Source organism: Coloeus monedula, assembly GCF_965178545.1.
Source record: "Coloeus monedula genome assembly, chromosome: 6".
NCBI lineage: Eukaryota > Metazoa > Chordata > Aves > Passeriformes > Corvidae > Coloeus > Coloeus monedula.
In genome coordinates this window covers 14,992,199-15,012,110 of record NC_138786.1, presented here as the reverse complement: position 1 = coordinate 15,012,110, position 19,912 = coordinate 14,992,199, and the positions used below count along the sequence as shown (strand labels likewise).

At 37.2% G+C, this 19,912-nt stretch overlaps 1 protein-coding gene across 1 annotated transcript in view; it reads right to left on the bottom strand.

The window, feature by feature from the left end:
* Nucleotides 1–5,122: 5,122 nt before the first annotated feature.
* Nucleotides 5,123–19,912, bottom strand: part of OTOG (otogelin) — a 92,500-nt gene continuing 77,710 nt past the window's right edge. The window contains exons 41-53 of the mRNA XM_082283514.1: nucleotides 18,853–19,065; nucleotides 18,003–18,107; nucleotides 17,493–17,603; nucleotides 16,244–16,345; nucleotides 15,687–15,785; nucleotides 15,295–15,335; nucleotides 14,655–14,730; nucleotides 13,997–14,175; nucleotides 13,093–13,197; nucleotides 12,539–12,658; nucleotides 11,648–11,693; nucleotides 6,931–7,010; nucleotides 5,123–5,648 (exon numbers count right to left, since the gene is read on the bottom strand). Of these exons, the coding sequence (XP_082139640.1) occupies nucleotides 5,448–5,648; nucleotides 6,931–7,010; nucleotides 11,648–11,693; nucleotides 12,539–12,658; nucleotides 13,093–13,197; nucleotides 13,997–14,175; nucleotides 14,655–14,730; nucleotides 15,295–15,335; nucleotides 15,687–15,785; nucleotides 16,244–16,345; nucleotides 17,493–17,603; nucleotides 18,003–18,107; nucleotides 18,853–19,065 (1,478 nt within the window). The 3' untranslated portion in view covers nucleotides 5,123–5,447. The remainder of the gene's footprint in view (nucleotides 5,649–6,930; nucleotides 7,011–11,647; nucleotides 11,694–12,538; nucleotides 12,659–13,092; nucleotides 13,198–13,996; nucleotides 14,176–14,654; nucleotides 14,731–15,294; nucleotides 15,336–15,686; nucleotides 15,786–16,243; nucleotides 16,346–17,492; nucleotides 17,604–18,002; nucleotides 18,108–18,852; nucleotides 19,066–19,912) is intronic.

Genomic DNA, 19,912 nt, shown 5'->3' with positions numbered 1-19,912 from the left:
TTGTTTTAAAAGCCATGGTAAATTTATGAATGAAACTGTGCAAGAGGGATTTAATGAGAGATCCATAGCAAGTGTTCAGTGGTCTGGACGTTGCCTGCCACCAGGGTAGCATGAAATCATTTGATAATTAGACCATGGCCATGCAGGATTAGCATACCTGAAAAATATAGGGCTGCATTATTTTTATTTATATAACAGATGGATATTTTAAAAGGTTGTGCATTTTTTAATGAATGCAACATCACGCCAGTGTTGACAGAAGATTTGGAAGTGCTACAATATGGCCAAATCTAAAGCCTAAAAATGATACCTTCCCTTCTCCCTGTGCTCCAGTCATGGAGCCAACAAAAAAATGTGCAAATGCTGTAAATTTCCTTCCAGAGATCAGCTTAAGTACAGCATTTATAGGGCACTAGGTTATATTTTTTTTCATTTCATGTCAATTATAGGTAATTACAAGAATCCCATTATTAGAGCTACCTGAAAGTTCCACACTCCTCCTTTATCCCCACGACACATGAATAAGCTAAGAGAGAAACTACTGTTACCTGCAGTAATCCTACTCAAGGGCTGCACTCAAAGCCATTGCCACCAGTAAACACAGAACATTTCAATTTTCCTTCATTATCAAGGAAGGGACTTTCTCCCCATCTCTACTGCTGAAAATCACAATAGGCTCCCTTTAGTACTGATTCCCATTTTTCTCTGTGTAACAACTTCATGATAATTGGACTTGCCAGTCCTATGTGAAGAGAAAAACATCGAAATGTTTTCATTGAAAACATGGTCTCTCATCTCCTCTTTACCCCTCTTCCAGAGCACAAATGAAAAGGGTAAGAGTGAGGATCTAAGATATTGGTACGTCAACTAAACATTTGAAAATAACGAAGCTTCCAGAAAGCCATTTTTAACATTTTAGGGATTTTAACCAAAAGTGTTTTGTTGGGATTTTTTTCCATTCAAAGTTGTGCCAAGTAGATACAATAAGTATTTATTTGTATTTCCTAGAGGGTTTTCACAATTTTCTGAAGAACGACATTACCTTAAATTTCTTGGAAGCCAAAAGCTTAGAAATCAAGATCACAAATCACCTGCAGATCTCAAGCCAGCATCTACACAATGAAAGGTCTATAAACCAGAAATATGTTAATATTCACTCACTTATAGATCTTTTCCAGCTAATTGTCATGGAAATAAACACATGACATCTTTGCAAATTCAGCTGTGTTTTTCCATCATGAAGGTTTGGCTGATGACGATGTCTGTCTTCAGTTCTGGAGATACAGGGATAGTTTTACAGATGTCATACAAAGAAGTATACTTTGAAACATACAGGGAAGACCAAATGAGACAAATGAAACTCCATTCAGCTTCATGCAAACCAAATACCACCTTTTCTCATATGAGATGGTCAGATAAGTCCAATAATCAGCGTAGCTGATTTTTGAGCCTGTTGAGATATCTTTAACCATTAAAAATTAATTTAATTCCAACTTTTTTAGTTAAACTAATTTTAGTAGTACAAAAGTGAGGTACCTAACCATGTTTTACCATCCAGGTTCTCTCCACAGTGAAAAGGAAAGATGATACATCCAGAGGATAAATCACCATATCAATCTTAGACACTTATTTTAGGATGGGTTGAGTCACTCTCTGGATGCAGCTCCCTTTGGTGACGGATGAAGCCTGGACACCTGAGTTAATTCAGATATCTCTTTTATAAACAGCTGATGTGAACTGACATGACCAAAGCCTTGGTCAGAAGTCCACGCAGAAAGCAGATCTGAGGGGATGGCAGTCTGTCAGGTACTATTTCTAAAGAGGTTAGATGTCTTCATCATGCTAAGAGGGGATTTTTACAAAAAATCACCATCTGCATAGCAGCTGTTACCTCGTTTTAATTATTCATAGCTAGCCACTTGTACGGGGGAGAGAGATGATGGTGTGGGCAGAGATAAGAGTGAGGGCAACATTTTTTGAATAATTTTGGTCTGACTTCATGGGCTGCATACTTGAGAGCTGTCTGAAGGGGTGTGAGCTTTTTAACTTGTGACTAATAGTTCATGTTAAACTGCAAGCCAGCAGATGCCAATATCTCAATTTACCAAACCACCAGGCAGCACTATCACTAATTGGAGGAAGAGAGGCCATTAGAGACTCAAGAGGCCATTATCCTGAGTTCAGATCATGTACTCTAACCCAGAGAATGAGCATTTAGAAAACACAATTGATATCATTGTATTTCTTTCTAAAGGCCTTTCTCAAGGGCCAATATGTGTAATATTCAAGAGTCCAACTGCCAAATCTCTCATATTTTCCAGTGAATCAAGGCTGGGTAAGCTTGCTCAAGGTAATGCTTATAAAGTGTTTTTTAAAGAGACAAAAAAGAGCAATCAGCACTGTAACAACCATCCAAAGTTTCCATACCCAAATACGAAACATTTTAGTCAAAGATGGAAAACCACCTAGCATTAGAAAGATTTTAATTCCTAGATTTAATGAAACACAAGCCTGTGATGTTTCTCTCCCTACATTAGGAATCAAATTTGTGAAGAAACTCCACACATGCAAATACATGCGAGGGGAACAGGGTTATCAGGGTTGGAGCAAAGTTCTGAGATTTGCAAAGTGTTAAGAAGCCTCATTTTCTATCAGGTCAGTTTCAAGCAAAGGACTTAATATAAGGAAAATAAAATTGTTTTAGGACTCAGTCATTGTTACAGCCCAAGTTACTCCAGCATGGAAGGGCCAGATGAAACTCACATTGAGGTCCTTTTGGTTTCCAAAGATGTGGAAGTACAAGTAAGGCACATCTTTTTCCACCTGAGCTACTGCGTGCAAATGCAGTGTAAGGTAAATACACAGGAAGGGTCCGGGTGGCTTTGAACAACCACTGATAGCCTGAGAACACATGAAGGAATTTAACACAGAGGCAGGAACACTCTAGCTTCCCCTGCCAAGCCAGAGGCAGTTTGAATCTTTCCCCTTGTTTCTCCCAGCATAAGCTTAATGTTTGCAAAAGCAGCAGTAGGGGCTTATCACGCTGTTTATTATTTTACTGCTGAAGTAGCAGCACCAGCAGTGTTTGATTAGTTACCAGACACACTATTGGAAGCTTTCTACTCTCACTGCCTGCACTAACTTTTCTCTTCAACCAAGAGCTGAAAGTCTGTCTCAAATTGTTTTTCAGAGTTAGTGCCTTGAGCTGCAAGGAACAATGAGCTCACTGCTCAAATGGCAAGTGGAAGGACCACGCTGCAGGGGAGGGAGGCCTAATTCCTGCTCCAGTCTGTCCCTCACGGTGGTGTTTGGTGCTTCAAAGCAAATACCATCTTGGTTGAGAGCAAAAGAACATCTCTTATTAATTCCTGCCCTCTAGGATGGCATCTGCCAGCTGGTAAACTAAAGAAAGCTGAATTTCTCCTTTGAAAATGCCAAAGCATGAATTTCAAGCACGTTGAGGATTTAACTCTGCTCAGTATCCTGTAAACAGCATTTTTTCCCCCCCTGGATTTCCAAAGGATGCACTTCTCCCAAATTCTGTTCTTTCTTGCTATTTAAAGACAGCTTTGAACAAGGAACATGTTCTGCAAAATGAGTAGGGACTGCACCAACAACAGGTAGAGCTTGAAGACACATTTGGCCCTAGGTGCTGAAGGATGATTATCTCTACACAACAATTACTCAAAACACAGTCTACACATTGCAGTCAAACTGAGGGTTAGCTCAGAAAAACTGTGGAAAGGGAATGTGCAGAAATTTACCGTCTTTCGCCCCTGTTTTTCCAGGACAGTCTGACAGTGTTGGAGTTGTGTTGCCACAGTTTGATGAACAAATGTTTTCCAATGTTTGTTTTGAATAAAATTACATAGAGGAATTTTGCATTTCTGAGGATGGAAGTGAACTGTGATAAAATCAGAAAAATATGTAGACTTCTAAAAATCCATAAGCAGGTCTTCCTCCTTGATGTAGTACTTGTGATATCAGCAAATCCTAAAATTACCCACGTGCACCACTGAAGAAAAATATTAGTAAATATAGTACGTTTCATCATATAGCAGAAAGCTGCTTTAGCAAGATAGCAAAATTAATTGTAACAAAGTAAGACTTCCTGTTGTTTATTAGATATTGTAAGAATGAAATGTACAGAATACAAAATTAATATCAAAAATGTTCACATGATTGATTTTAACAACATGTTTTTCTTTGGATTAACTGCAGACAAGCAGCTTTCAAAGAAGGTATGCTGAGATCTATCTACTCTTATAGATCTCAAGTGTATCACTGCATGCTATCTACAATTCTAATCTACAAAACAAAAGCTACTGAGTTTTTGCTTATCTCGGTGGAATTTGCTAAGGAAGAATAGAATAGTAACACTAGCTTGGAGAAGAAAAAAATTAGTTCATTACAAAAAACTATTTCAATTTTCATTTTAAAAATTGCTTTTGAAATTTCAAACCTTACAATTGTTCATTTTGAATTTCAAGCGCTCGCCATAAGAAGTTGCATCTACTATACAGGTGACAAAGACTTCCAATTTTATTTTTCTTTGAGGCACATATAATCCTCATTTTCTCTTTCCTAATGAACTTTCATCTCTTTAAAAATTAGTGTTAAACAATGCTCGTTCTCCTAGAGAGACAATTTAAGTATGGTTCATTTCGTAAACTGAGTGTTTTCATTTAAGTTATATCTATACAAAGGAATATAAAATGGTTTTTATTTTTTAAATCTGTGTATTTTCAGTTTATGTCATATTGTTTAGCAGAAAGACAAAGTGACTAATGACTCATGTAGATAGCCTAAAGACAGCTGATCTGTTCCATAAACACATGCTTGACATAATGCTTTTCACTACAATATAAAATACACTAGAAAAACTGAAATTATTCCCAGGGAATATTACATACAGTCATCAGTAGTGATAAGGTTTCCCTGATTAAAGAAAAATAAATCCTAAATTGAATTTCTTATACATGCTCTACTTAGCAACAGGAATATGATTTAAACTGAAAATTCTTCTCATGTTGTCCAAAGAACTTTTCTTAACAGACACTAAATGTACTTGCACAATTACAATGCATTCAAAATAGTGACCTGCTGCCAGGTAAGTCAGGCCATGATGTAAAACTGGGATGAGGGCTTGACCAAGAGTGGGTTGGCCTCCCAGAACAAAACACATGGTGTTCTTTCTCTTTAGATGTCACTTTAAAGTTGGCATGTATCACAAGAACCCTTAAAACAATCCCTGTGAATGAAAATTAAGTGAAATCACAATGCCAGTGATGCAAAGCCACTTTTCAGAAATTTAGGAGAGTCCAAGTGTATTTGTGCATTAAACTGGTGAAATTTGGGGGATTGGCTATTGTATGTTTAATAGATAAACTACTATAAAATTATGCTGTGAACAGCTGGGCTTGCTGTTCTCCTCCCTTTTATGCTTTTTAAGACCATTGGCAAGAACAGTCTGTGGGCTCTTGGATGGAGTAGCTGACCCAGGTTGAGTTGCTGGTGCAATACAACTGCACAGTCCTCCTCTGCAGCCCGAGCTCCCTGCAGCACTTGCAGAACCTGGCGTAGGTGTTGATGTTGTAGTTGTAAATGCTGGCAGATGGGCACTTCCCATCACATGAAACAATGTTCACCTGGCAACACACAGAGACAGTAATTAGCAAATGGGAGCAGGTAGCGTAGTTAGGGGCTCTCAAGAAACTGTGAAGGTATTAGGCACCCAAATCCAATGGCAAAACAGTGAAAAGTTTGGAAGTATTTCCTCTAGCCCTTTATGAATTACCACTACATCTGGAAATAACGCCTGAAGCACGTTGCCCAGACAGGTCTCAATTTTTATATTATTAATATTAATAATAAGTCAATAAATTGACTTTGCTGTCAATTTCAGTAACAGATTTTGACCATCTTAACAGACACAGAGGCAATTTCAGTTTTGAATTTTAAAGTATTCATAACGACCCTGGCTTGAACACAGCACCAAATGTTCTTTCCACAACGCCCTACAGTATTCATTTCAGTGATACACTGATGCAGTGTTGCTATACTGGGTATCAGCAAGGAGGAATAAAAGAACCAATCTTTTGGAAAGCCGAGGGGAACTACTACTAGTGATACCAAATGTGTAATATAGACTGTAAGACAAATAGGCTTAAGACACTGATAATTTTTTCAAATTTAATAGTCAGGGTTTGTTTCTGTTCAATGAAACACTGAGAATAAATGTCTTGGCTGCTCAACAGCTTACTCTACTAAATGTACTATCAGAGTCATTTTAGAGGCTACAGCTGTTTCCCTACTCTCTTTTATTACAGCTTTTCCAGGCGCTCCTACACATCTCACACGAGACGTCTGTCTGCACCCTTGCTGCTGCTCTCAGCCGTACTGCTCAGCAGGATATAGTTGGTGTCCTCCAACACTAAATCCTTTGATAGACACACAGATAGTGCCTCATTCTTCCTCCACATTTTACAGTGTGCTCATGCTGCTGCCTAAAAAAAGCTTTCAGGACCCAGGATTCCTTTCTTCATGAAGTTGGCATTTAAACACTTTCCCTGGGCAGATGAAAAATTACACACATCTGCAGCTGTTTTAACTGTGGAATATCGAGGCAAGGTTCAGTTATATTAGTTAATTTGCATACAATAATTGCATTATAGGGTGAAATGAGACTAAGCCAACATGCACCTAAATGCTCACAAAAAGAAGTAATAGCCTCCTTTTCTTTATTATTGAGAGGATGACTGCTGAGAACGCAGGGAAGCATTAAAACAGCTCTGTGAAATGCAGAAACCTCTGTCTCTGTGACAGAGATGGAGACAAAGGCCTTGTGGAATCAAAGTTTCCTTTCTTTCTTTTTGTATCTCGTATTTTCTTCTCTTCTATTGAAAGAAATCACGGTGACTATTTACTTACTGGCGTGTGACTCCTGCAGTCGTTCTTGCGGATGGTCATCCTAACAGTCACCTTCTTACAGAATTTACCATCTTCCTTACCTGCAAAATGGGCATAGATTTAAAAATATCAGCTCAAATTTCTAACATTTCAGAGACAAGAACAATCCTGACCATTTTATGGGGTCAAGAGACATGAAATAATACCCAATACATCACTGTACATACAAAACTTTGGTGCAATTACATTAGCTGTACACTGAATCCCTTTTAAAACTATTTCATTTGTTAAAGTATCTTTTTATCTTTAATACAACTATAAAAGGTTTATTCTTCACTCAGAAGCCTTTTAGGACTAAGTCCACTGTTTTCCAAAACTCTTATAAAATTCATCAAACTCTCCTGTGAGAAGACTTGTTGATTAATTAAACTTGTTAATGATACCAAAAGTATCATTATCAAAATGTAAACTTGTTAATAAATTAAAGTGCATTTTCCATGAAATAAATACAACAAGCTTTAATAGCAGCACTTGTGTTCCAGTGGTATAAACAAAATTTAAAATAAATACATAACAGAATACATAGCAGAATCCAATGAAGAACAGGGCTTCAGGGGGCTTTACATTTCTGTATGTTTTTATTAAATCAAAGAACACCAGTGAACAAATGAAACATTTTATTTTCATTTTCATTAACATTATTTCCACAATTTTTCTCATAGAAGTATGTACAAGGCACATGAAAGGATCAAATAAAAGAGATCACAAGAAATCGTGACATTAAATGAGGAGTTAAATTTAATTTAAGAAGGAAATGCTGAACACTGGATGAAAACCAAAGATGTTCAGTATAAAGCTCAGTTGTAAGAGAACAGGATCTTCTGAGGATGCTCCTCTCTGTGCTGAAGAAACCACATGTCACAGATCTGTAAGAGAATGAACAGTTCCATTAGAAGAGTTTCCACTATTTCACACCAGACTTTACACACCATGATGAAGCCCCCAATGACTCTCTACTTACAGAGCTGCGTTTTCTTTGAGCCAAAAAAATCCAAAGATGTTGACAAAAGGGGAATACTTTTAGCACCAGAAAAGCAAGGGCAATAAAGGATTCATTGGTTTGATCAATACCCAACACTGAACTGAGACACAATTTTAAGTACATCTTGATGCGTAATGTCCAGTTCCCTGCTCTAATCACTGTCAAACTAGTAACACTGCTTCTCAGAGGAACAGTTTTTAAATGTTGTCTGGGTTGGGTTTTTGATTTGGACTTTTTTTCTTTTTTTGGGGGGGGGGGATTTGGGTCTTACCTTTTTTTTTTTTTAAATTATACATGCCTGGTACTGTTTCTAGACATAGCAGAGTTTTCTTCAACATGACAGAAAGGACAGCAATAACTCTTCTTGGAAACAAATAAAAACCTACAGACAGAAACACCTGGCTACTGCTTGACTGTCACTGAATTATGTTTGCTTAGGGAAAAAGTAAATTGAAATGAAGAAAAAAAAATTGTTTTCAAAAAACACCAACTCACCATTATTTCATGTTTTTCACAGTTCTTTTCATGCTTCTGTCTTCTTTTACATTACGCATGGTGTGTAGGGTGGAGAATTCAGTGCAGCTGTGACTATGACTTCATCCAGGCTATGGTGAAAGTACATCGTATCTTGTACAAAATAAATAGTTAATGTATTTCCACGCATGTATTTTAGTATCCATGCATGTATTTTAGTATCCAATACTTTTTAAATGAGTTTACAACAAAATGTATTTTTACAGAGAACCTTACAAAACATGGGACCGTTTTATATGTGTCATAATATAATGAGATTCTTTTGCACCATCTGTATGGTTGAAAATCCTTGCTTGGTTTTTGGGTTAACTCATAACACTGTGGTCACTTAAAGTGACATCAATATGAAAGAGAAATACAGATTTTGATTTAATAGTCCTAGAGTCATAAGTGTAGTTTAACGTAGGATGTATCACTCAGTGGGGTGTACAAAATTACAGTCAACATAATTTCTACTACAGAAAGTTGGAGAGTTGTTTTCACGAAATAAATGCCAAAACAAGTGTGCTCATGCCATGTTACAATTCAAGGAATTAACATGCTTTATGAAAAAGAACAAAGATAATCTCCAATTTTCATGGAGTAAACACAGGCTTGCTGTATTCAGCATACTGTCCTAACTATGGATGGGAAAGCAATTACTTGCTTCTACTGTACATGGCACTGGAAGCAAAACTGTACAACACATCATCTGCAAAAATGTGGCTTACATAACAAGCTTTAACAAGCAAAGCAATTAGCCTCTATGTTCTAGTGCACTGTAAACACGATGGAATTAGTTTACCTTTTTAAACACCGCAATTTTACACATGCAGCAAGCTAAAGACTAAGCAAGTGCTTTCTACCAACAGTACATTGTTGGCTGACAACAATGCACCGCCCACACAGTGCAAAGCATAAAACAAACCAAAATGGGAGCCACTCTGAACAACCATGAGCAGCTGTGCTACACTGCAGCTTTGGCAATTATTGGGTAATGTGAGGTCTGGTGCTCCTATCAGGGAGTACATTGTTGGAAATCAACAATGATGCTGTTTGGGTTGGTCCTACTTATTTCAGGAAAAGGTACCTGTGTGACAGCCAGCATAGGCTGTAGGAGTGACTGGGCTAACAAGGAATGGGAGGAGCACTGACACTGAAGAACCTGGTAAGAATATTACACATTGAACAGAGCACATGTTACAGAGGATTTCTGGAAGTATGGAAACATTTGGGTGTTACTAGATTTTGGAAAACAGAATTCAGCTTTAAAGTGTCTGTATATTATAGGATCACAGAATGGCTGAGGTTGGAAGAGACCTCTGGAGGTCATCTGGTCCTGCTTCCCTGCTCAGGCAGCGTTCACAATGCCACGTCCAGGCATTACTTCCACTGCTAAATCTCATGTGAAAACCAGGAAGAATCTGATCTACGTTGGTGTAACTGAGGCAATCTGGTGTCCTGAGTTTAATGGGTCCTTTGGGGCAACAAAAAAGAAATAGTGTAATTTCCTCTCTAGGTTTTGATGGAGCTCCAGGCTCTTAATTTTCAAAAGCCAATTAAAACCGAAAACAAAAATCACAATTGTTTATAATGGCAGAGTACTTATAAAGAAACCAAAATACTGATAATCCTTCTCATAAAAAAGGTCTCCCACAATTACAAATGACTGACAGCTCTCATGGCAGATTTGCTTGTAGTCAGAATGAACTACACGATTCACAGACACTGCGTGTCGTGCACAAACAGGTGTGAAATCAGAACTCTAGAAATGTACTTGTAAATGCTTCTCAGAAGCCACTGGGTTCTTCAAGGGTTTAATTTTACTTTGTGAGGCATGCCTCAGGTTAACAATTTACTTTTGTCCTTAAAAATTGAAGAGTGTGGTTATAATCCTTCTCTAAGCATAGTAGCAAGATCTTCTGCCCTGATGAAAAGTAGCTTAATGGATGTTTAACTCTCTAGCTAAATTGTTCAGGAGCTGGTTTATTTGGCTGCTAGGGCATTGAAGGGCAACAGCAGATAATCAAAAACTGATCTCAGAGAGCCTATGGAGAATTTGCCACAGAACTAGGACAAGTGCTTGAAACACAAGTCCGTCAGAGGGAAAAAACTTGAATAGATATTATCATTCCCTTATGGTGGGAGCAGAGGAAAAAAAACCAAACCAGATAAAACTTGCACAGTTTCAATAAACTACCAAATGTAACACCAATGAGTAACGCCAAAAGGCACCTCCCAGCTGGCAGCACATAACCCACTGCAGTAACTGTGCACATGGTACCACGCCAGGTGGTCACGGCTGTGCAAGTTCCATCCCACCCAGCAGGAAATACCTGCATTTTTCTCCAGCACTCTGGCACACTTTCAGGTCACTATGTCAGCCACTTATGCAAATTAAGTCAGATTTTTGCATTTAAAAATATTATTGTACTGCCCAGTACAAAAATCTCCTTTTCAGTTGCTTCTAATAATACCAACTTCAGCCTAAGCCCTTCATGAAATCAGCCAAAATGTTTCAGCTATGTACCAATGTATTAAGAAAAAAAAGTATTTCTATTTTCTTGATTTCTATTAAGAAATAGTATCTTTCAAACCTATTCTGTAGAGAATTTTTATTCTGTGGTTTTTTTCCCCCAGAGAACCTTAATTAGCTCTCACAGATAATCAAGTAAGGGGGGGATTTTTAAGTTGCAGAATCTTTTAAAAGATACTGCCTGAAGGATTCTGAACTATGTCTATTAATTACTGTATTTATTATTTACAAAATTAACTTACAAAACACATAGATCCATGTTCATTTTTACCAAATAGGAAGATATTAATGTAGACGAAGCATGGTTTTAAGGTGCCTTCGAAAACACGGTACCTTATTATACTAAATGCAGTCCCTAAAATTTTAGGAGGACTTTTACACGAGAACTACAAAATACTTGAGGTAGGAATTTCAGTGGCCTGACCAGCTGCAATCACTATCAGTGATCAGGGAGTAAATGTTTCAGCATTAAAGTGTTTTCCTTTGATTTAACTCCACTGCTTTCAGAATTATTTACATAAGTGAAACCAGGAGAAGCACAGCCTTTGAGATGTGAATCAAGCTTTTACATAGGAAGTAATCCACTTTATTTATAAGGCAACAAATCAGAGGGACTTGTGGGGCAGGAATTGTCAATAATCACTTACATGTTTTGCAGCATCCTTCTAAGAATGGCACAATATAGCCTCCAACCTGACCAAAACATAAAATAAAAGAGGAAAAAACTTTATTTTTTCGAGCATTCATTCCCATATATCTGCAGTATTAAAAATATCTTTCAGATAAAGCTCTGTATCATTATTCAGGCAAATGCAACACTGGTGAATGTATGAAGCCTTGGCTAGGAAATTGAGACAGTTCTGAAGAACCAACCCACTACTATTTGTGAGGAAGAACTACAGCCACCCAGTTCCTTCAGGACTGTTCCCTACTCGTGTAACATCATTCACCAAGAAATGCAGCTTTCTATGCACATGTAAATGTAGAATTACAGAGAGCTGAAAGAGAATTCTCCTTGCCTCCATTTCCTGGCATTTAGTCTAATCTCATTTTGCAAATTCAAGTAGAACTTTTGTTCTTGCTCCAAAACTGGTTCATAAGACTTTATGTGTTACTGTAGAAAAGATGCTCCTGATTTTCAGACTATCTTTCCTTTTTTTTTCAATGTTTTTGATCATTGTGCTGAATCAAATTGCTATACATGAAAAATGTTAGAAAGGGGAAGTTCAGCCCAGAGAAGCATCCAAGTTCAGACAGTTGTATGAAGACTAGTTTGATATTACAAGCCCCAATTTAAAAAAAAAAAAGATTCTAAGAATCAGAAGAGGTGTGTCCATCTGTGTAACTCAGCAACCTGGTGGCACAGTAGTCTTGTGTGTGGTTATACCTTTTACCTTTAAATGTCTGCCCAAAAATACAAAAATGCAAAAATTTGTAATTTCTCCCTTCTTGAGGTAAAAACATCTTTTGTCAAAGTTACATCTTTTCATGCAAACAAAAATCACAGCTGGAATGCAAACAGTGTCTTGTACACTGACCTTCACACATTCAGTTTCATTAAAGGGTGGGCATCCAACTGCAGAGGAAACCAGAACTGGTCCTATTGCTGTGTTGGTGCATTCATATCTGATGCAGTTTGAAATCCAAACAGCACCAGGCTGTCAAAAATTGCAAAACAGAAGCTTTAATCAGCAAAAACAGTATTTCAAGTATTAATTAAACAATTCCATTGAATGAGATCTCACCTGAATATACAGTAATACATACAGCAAAATATAATTTAGATGCATATTCGAGTTCTGTTTAAGTACTGCATTTGAGAGTCCAATAAAAAAACCCATAATGTTAAGCAGGTTCTAAAAGAGTTGAGTTGATGGTAATGCTCTGGTATAGATCAGAATCCTTTAATTTTTGTTGACAGTTATATGGTTGACTCTCCAAGAAATTAATGTTGTGTACATGCAAAACTATTCCTGGTATTTGGCCAAATAAAGCTCTTTTCTGCACATTTTATATGGCTAGATGTGTAAAGTATTTCACAATTTTTTGTCTACTTCTAAATATTTTGAGGGAATAAAACATGCAAACTCACCTTAAAGCTGGCAACTGTACCATTGCTAAAAGTGTGGAGACAAGACAAGTTCTTGCAGCTACCACAGCATGTTGTTAAATCTTTTGGAGGCTGATAGACTTGGTTCTGCCAAAATCAAATATATTATTCCTTGTATGAGACCATCTTGCAGTTCAACATTTTATTACTGTAACAGGCAGATTTTTTTTTTCAGGTATCTGATTTTAGGGATATTTTTAAAATAACTTTCAAAACCACACAGCTTAATTTGCACACACTGCACATTCATGAGGGTTTATAAAATACCTTTGATCTTAATTGGAGTAAAAGAGAAGTACCAAATCTGAGAGAATTAACTGCTCTTTCAACCATTTTTGATTGTAAGTGACAGCTTACTTCAAGAACCACTGAAATTTTAACTTTTTACACATTAGACATCAAGTAACTATAAAATTGGAAAAAAATCAGTATAATATTCCCATGGAAATGTATCATATCTTGTAAAAAGACAATGTAACATTTGCTTATTTCATAAAGCTGTTGTCATCACATTTAGAATTCTTCTATTTATAATTATTCTCTTCCTAATTCTTATTCAGCTAATGTCTGCCAGGAGTTCATACCAGTTTGCACATAATGTGGTTGAAGTTCTGCAGGGATGCAAGGAGGCAGCATGCCATTATTCAAAGGAGGCAGTCACTATATACTTTAGTTTATGTAAGATTTACACAGCAGAGAACACAGTGGAGGGAGGGAGGGAGGGAGACTTTTACAAACATCCATCAGAAGTGTGGTAGAGGAGGGAAATATCCTAATTACTCTTTCCAACCTGCTCCTACGACTGTCATCTGCTCAACAAAACCCATCACAATGTAATTCAGGCCACCAGTCCAAGTATACAGGTCTAAATTTCTGAATTTCTTACAGCTTTGCACTTGACAGCACAGTCTATCGAAGACGTGTTTATTTTGTAGTATTTAGTGGAAGGATCAACCACATTTGTACAGTAAGAAATATGGCAAATGCCATCTGCACTGTGTTCCACGATTCTCTGCCCAGGAAGCAGCACACCTCTCTCATTACTCAGGCAAACTTTGTCCCTCACTGCAAGAAAACACAAACAGCGTGCTCAGGACAATCAGCTAGGTATCAAAACTCCATTAAAAATGTTTTAAACAGTGAAACAGGAATGGGAAAAGCTCCTCTACCTATTTTAGAATTATGGGCCACATTTTCAAACAAAATGTTAAGAGTAATCTAATGCTTCACTGCAGTCACAAAGTTATTTCAAATACAGCCATGCATGGAATCTAAATAAATATGCAATATTCTATTAGCTGCATCCAAGTGACAGTGCAGGCTTCTTCAACTGTTTTCTTTTGGAAGACTACTTCAGGATAAGAAATGTACCTGAGAAATGTCTATTTCTCCCCACAGAGGAGAATTAGCACTATTTGTGAATTATGTCAGTTAATCCTGTCCTCTTCAGTTCCCTGTTCAAAGTGAACACCTGATTTTTAATTCCTAATTTCCCTTAGCAATTGAAAGGCTATTTCTTTGAATTAAATTATTTTCTGACTTACCACATTTGTACTTCACACAGTTACAGACATTTTCTGTACTGTTCTGAAACAGTTCATCTATCTGAAGTTTCTGCCCCTGCAGGTATAAAAGCAGGGGGGAAAAAAAATTATACATGGAACAACAGTGTTTTTTCTCCTCTATATCATCTATTTTTTTAAACAACTTTCCTTCAGCATCTGGGTAGCAGTATCTCTTGAAGGTTCTGCTTAGTCAGCAGCCTGAGTGTATGATGTATGTTAACATATTCACCATAACAAGTAATATTAACAAACAGTGATGCTTTAAAACATTTAGTTACAACACATTAAGCACAAAGTTTTACCCTGAATTATCCTGTGTGCATGAAAATAGTCCTACTCCATCAATATATTGGGGCAGAATATGGTAATAAAAGCTCTGGAAATATCAGGGCCATGCAGTCATTTTGTTCTGCAAGGTATTTAGACTTAGAAGGCTTCTTAAAACTAGGTAAATCTTACTGTAAAGTAATTTAAAAAAAGAGGTGGTCACATAGCGTTTCATATTCCCCTAAATAACTATTTCCCTAAATAACTAGCTAAAACTATTATTCAGACACTGATAAATAGATTTATTAAGAAATTAATAAAAGATTAGTGACAAAGAAGATAAATGTCATACCAGTTTGCATTGAGGTTTGGGGATTGTTTCGCATGCACATTCTAAAACAAAATACAACACCAGAAACAGCACTTTAGCAAGTTGTATGCCATTTGCTTACAACAGTAACAGAGAGAATAAAATTTCCAGATTTAAAAGTCAGCAAACCCAATACAGTAACATTTTCAAGATGGTAAATCACCCAGTTTGGGGAGGCAAATTCTACAGGATGCAAGAAAAGCAAAACAGGCAGATCAGGAAGTTCTGTACCATGAAATGACTTTTCTGTATCATTTGCTCATGAGCAGGTCACAATGGTGTAGTTGGCTGAAATCAGGCTCAAAACCAAGAGGCCAAAGCTGTTGTCATCTCTCATTGTCTAAGGCAACTATAGTGCAAATCAGTGATTTTACCACATGTCCGGAAGGGGCAGCACTTCTCCGGGCTCCACACCTCCACCAGAGACATGCCGAGCATGCACTTGAATTCAGGACAACGATGTACTTCACACACTAAAGCAAAGGAAAGGAAGTACAATGAACGCAATGTCGTCATGTTTGGATGAATGGAAATATTAATCAAGATATAGTCGATGATTTATACTAAGTATATTTGGAAAACATCTTAGTTTAAAAGACTAATAATAGAAACACAGCTGTTAGCTATCAGATAGTAGTAGCACAGAGTACAGATACTCCAGAGAAATACTTAAATATTTAAATAATTTTAAGTACCCAAAGTTTGAGGCCTGAAACTACACTTGTCTCCATGATACAGATATTCAGAAAATGCTTTACACACATGAAGTTTTAAAAGTAAAGATATCTGTTCAGGACTACAGATGACAGCTTGCTTATATGTACAACTGGAGCTGTATCTCTAATCCACCTTTTTTGACACTGAACATCCACACTACAAAAATTTCCCATGTTCTCTGTTATTTAAAATATTAAAATCAAGTCAAACTTACTACACTGGTATGTAGGGCAACACTTGTCAGTAGTGTTGCCATCCACGATAAGAACTTCTCCTTCTTGACATTTGGGTATTTGATCCGAGCAAGCCCCGCATGCTGGGGAAAACAATTATTTAAATCTAAAACATTGGGAGAAATTTTACTATTGCCTAGAAAATGTGCCTGTAATTTTTCACAGATTCATATGAAAGAGAACAGAGGTACTCTGCCTTCACTGCTTATAGACCATAATCAAAAGTCTAACTTTTAGTACAGCTTGCCTTTTCCTTTGTTCCCTGCTATAAAGAATTAATACATTTTTTGTGAGCAAACATGATTTTCCCTCTTTTTCCTGTTATGAAAAATTTTGCTAGGTCTCCTCTCTTACTAAGTCATGCTGTTGTTTTTTCAGGAATCTTTGAATCTCAATAAAATGCATCCCCTATGATCCCAGTGTTATCCTCCCACTTGAACACATATGACAACCACAACAGGAACTTTTCAATATGAACAGTACAAAGACTCATTTTATCAAAAAAGAGTGAAAAGGATGCTCTGCAGACAGTGAGAGGAGGCAAACACAGCCCATTGCTATCACATGATCAAAGCAATCTCCTGATTACTGTAACAGAAGTGTAATTCACATTTCCTATTAGCACTCAAATTTTTGCATGTGGAAGGGCCTTTGAGTCACCTGTTCAAAAATAAACTCAATAGCACCTCATTATCAGATTATTATCAAACAGAAAACAACTGTGTGGTAAGATTAGAGCTCATATACAAATGGCAAAAGTGCAATTTTGTCATTGAATTAAGTCATTAAAGGATAAACCCCAAAAGAACTGAATAAATATGGATAATACTCTAATGTGGGATATTTGTCATCTGTTAAGATGGGCCATAGCCAATACAGCAGGATACAGGGAATAAAAGCATATATAACTTCAGTTTTCTTTCAGATAAACTATTCATGCATCTAGTTCACACTCTGCACATGGACAATCTCTGAAAAGCCCTAAATTCCACCTACCACCACTCCTCTACTTGATATAAGAATACTGCTCAGTTTGTACAAAGCTGTTCTGTGACTCTTGATGGTTGTTGCCATTTCTTATGTTTTAGAAAATTAATGCCCATTGAGTTAACCACTTTCAAGCCTCACTGTGTTGGGAGAGCTAAAGGAGCCTTACTTGGCAATATAATAATAGACATCATTGCAAATGCAAAACCACACTTATAATCTCAACCAGTCGGGATACTGTACCACATATATAGGAAATGCAGCAGGTATTCTCCACCCGAGCAGCAATTAGTGTTTGATCATCTTGACAGCTTGGCATCTGCTCCAATGGTTCACATTTTTCTGGATCACATTCTGAAAAAAGGGCAACAGATGTATTCCCTTAGATGAAGCTCAGCATTCCTCCTTTGTTACGCTATATCCCGAGGAAAGGCAGCGCAGGGCAGAGAGGAACTACAAGCTGCTTTAGAAAACTTCTACCTTGTATCACAAGACCTTGCCTGACCGTTCAATACAAGATTGTATTGATGCCTTTCCTTGGTCTTAAAATCAAGGGTCAAACACGGTTAGAAGGGAAAAAGGGATTTTACCAAAATGAGGCACAGACCAACCCAAGCTTTAGACAGAAGCAAAATTTGTGGATAGTCATACTAACAATAGTATCTACCTACCCTTTTCCTCCTAAGTTGATCTATTTAGTTTACTGAATGAGTTTTAGAGGGTGGAATTTTTTATCTTTCAAAAGAAACCTACCACAAACGTAGCTGGGACAACAGGATTCTTCACTGTGGTAGGTAACCAACTTTTCCAAGCTGCTACACTCGGGCATTAGGAGTTCACAGAGACTCTGATTACAAACTGTTACATAAAAGGAAACAAAAAAAAGAACAAGCACATTCTAAACTATGCATTTATAAGTCGAGTAGAGCAGTGGCAAGCAGTATTTGCAGTTAGATAACCCAAAACTCCAAATCACAGGCATATGAAAAACACAGTGAAACAGCAAAAAACCCCCATGAGGCAGAATTCAGAAGCATTCATCATTTGCAACACTCCATGGAGGCAATGTTAAACTAGAGCTGAGTCATTGTGAGAATTATAAAAACAAACCTCCTCCAAAAAACTCACTGCAACACCATACCAGGTGGCCAAAACATGAAAATTGCTTGCAATTTCTTTTTGAAACTTTCTAAGCTAAGAATTAAATGAAAAAAAGCTTTTCTATCCCTTTTTACTGCTCACTTTGTAAATTAGATAAACAATAATCTGATTTTTTTTCCTTGGAATTACCTAGATCATTTGTTTGTTTCTGGAGATTAAAAATAAACCAGTAATCTCTACACTTGAGGGAAACATAATTCATATTCAAATAAACCCAGTGCTATTTCAGTCCTCCTCCTATTCCTCTACCCCTCCCTCAAAACCTACTGGATATATTGAGCCAAACAGTTTCTACAGTTTTCTACATAATCTGTAAATTCAAACCAAAGTAATTTCCATTTGCTTCAAAAATAGAATGTGTAACAGGAAAGCAAACCACAGAGAAAGGACATCTGCCTATTCCTGCAGTGGGCAGTACTCCTAACCATGAAGGAATACTTACTACAGATCTTCTGAGGACAACATGTCTGATCATCAGGAACAAGCAAGGCCACTTCTGCAAATCGCTGACACTCTACATCGTGGATCCCTGAACAGTTGTACTCCACTGGAATAATGGTCTCACTGTCAACACATTTTTGCATACAGCATCCACTCAAAGAAGTTTTCCAGATGTCACCCACAGCATGAGGTGTCCCTGAGCTGTCTGTACAAGCTAGATCAGGACAACAGAAAACAGAAGTAATTCTTTTTTAATTCCAATTTTGATCACCATTTTTTCCATAGTGGATGTGGATCTATGAAGCATAAAAATCCCCGAGTTTTAAAGGCTTGTCTATGTCCATCACCCCACAAAAAAGGGAAAGAGGAGACAGTCTGCGACTGAGTTTGTACAGGAAAGCAAGACACTCAACACCTTCTAGAATATCCAGACTTTCAATTCGTTTTGTGTCTCCACTGCAAGGCCAGTCACTTAAAATCCCAATCCAATCCTTTGATTTTAAAGTAATGATCTGAAAAGAAGTTAGTTTTGCAAAACTATTACCAATTACTGTGCTTTAGTAGTCTGATTTATCATAAACTGCATCTTTAAGGTTCATGTTGTTAGGGAGAAGAACTGGTCCATTATTTGGTGTACTGAGGCAGAATTGCAATGAAAATAAACATGAATGCTGGCAGAACACACACATATAATTCAAAATGTGTAATTAATTGTTGCTGTGTGTCATTTGAATGCCATTGGGTCTCAGAAGGTTGCACCCTTGGCAAAGGGCTTGGGTGAAAAGGAGGCCAAGACTAACACTCTTAGAGTAATTGAATACTTAAACTTAAGCAAAGACTTCAAAGAGCACCTTCCAGCTGAGAGAAAGTGAGCAAAATTGTGCACCACAAGGACATTCCTTGCTTTCTCACCTGCACTGTTAATGTTCACTGAATATCTAGAATCCTCAAATGAATGACATATTCAGAACGCACACACAACACCAAACCAGAACTCAACTTATGAATAATGGAGTATCTGACCACCAACTTGCAGATAATAAAGAAAAAAATCACATCCA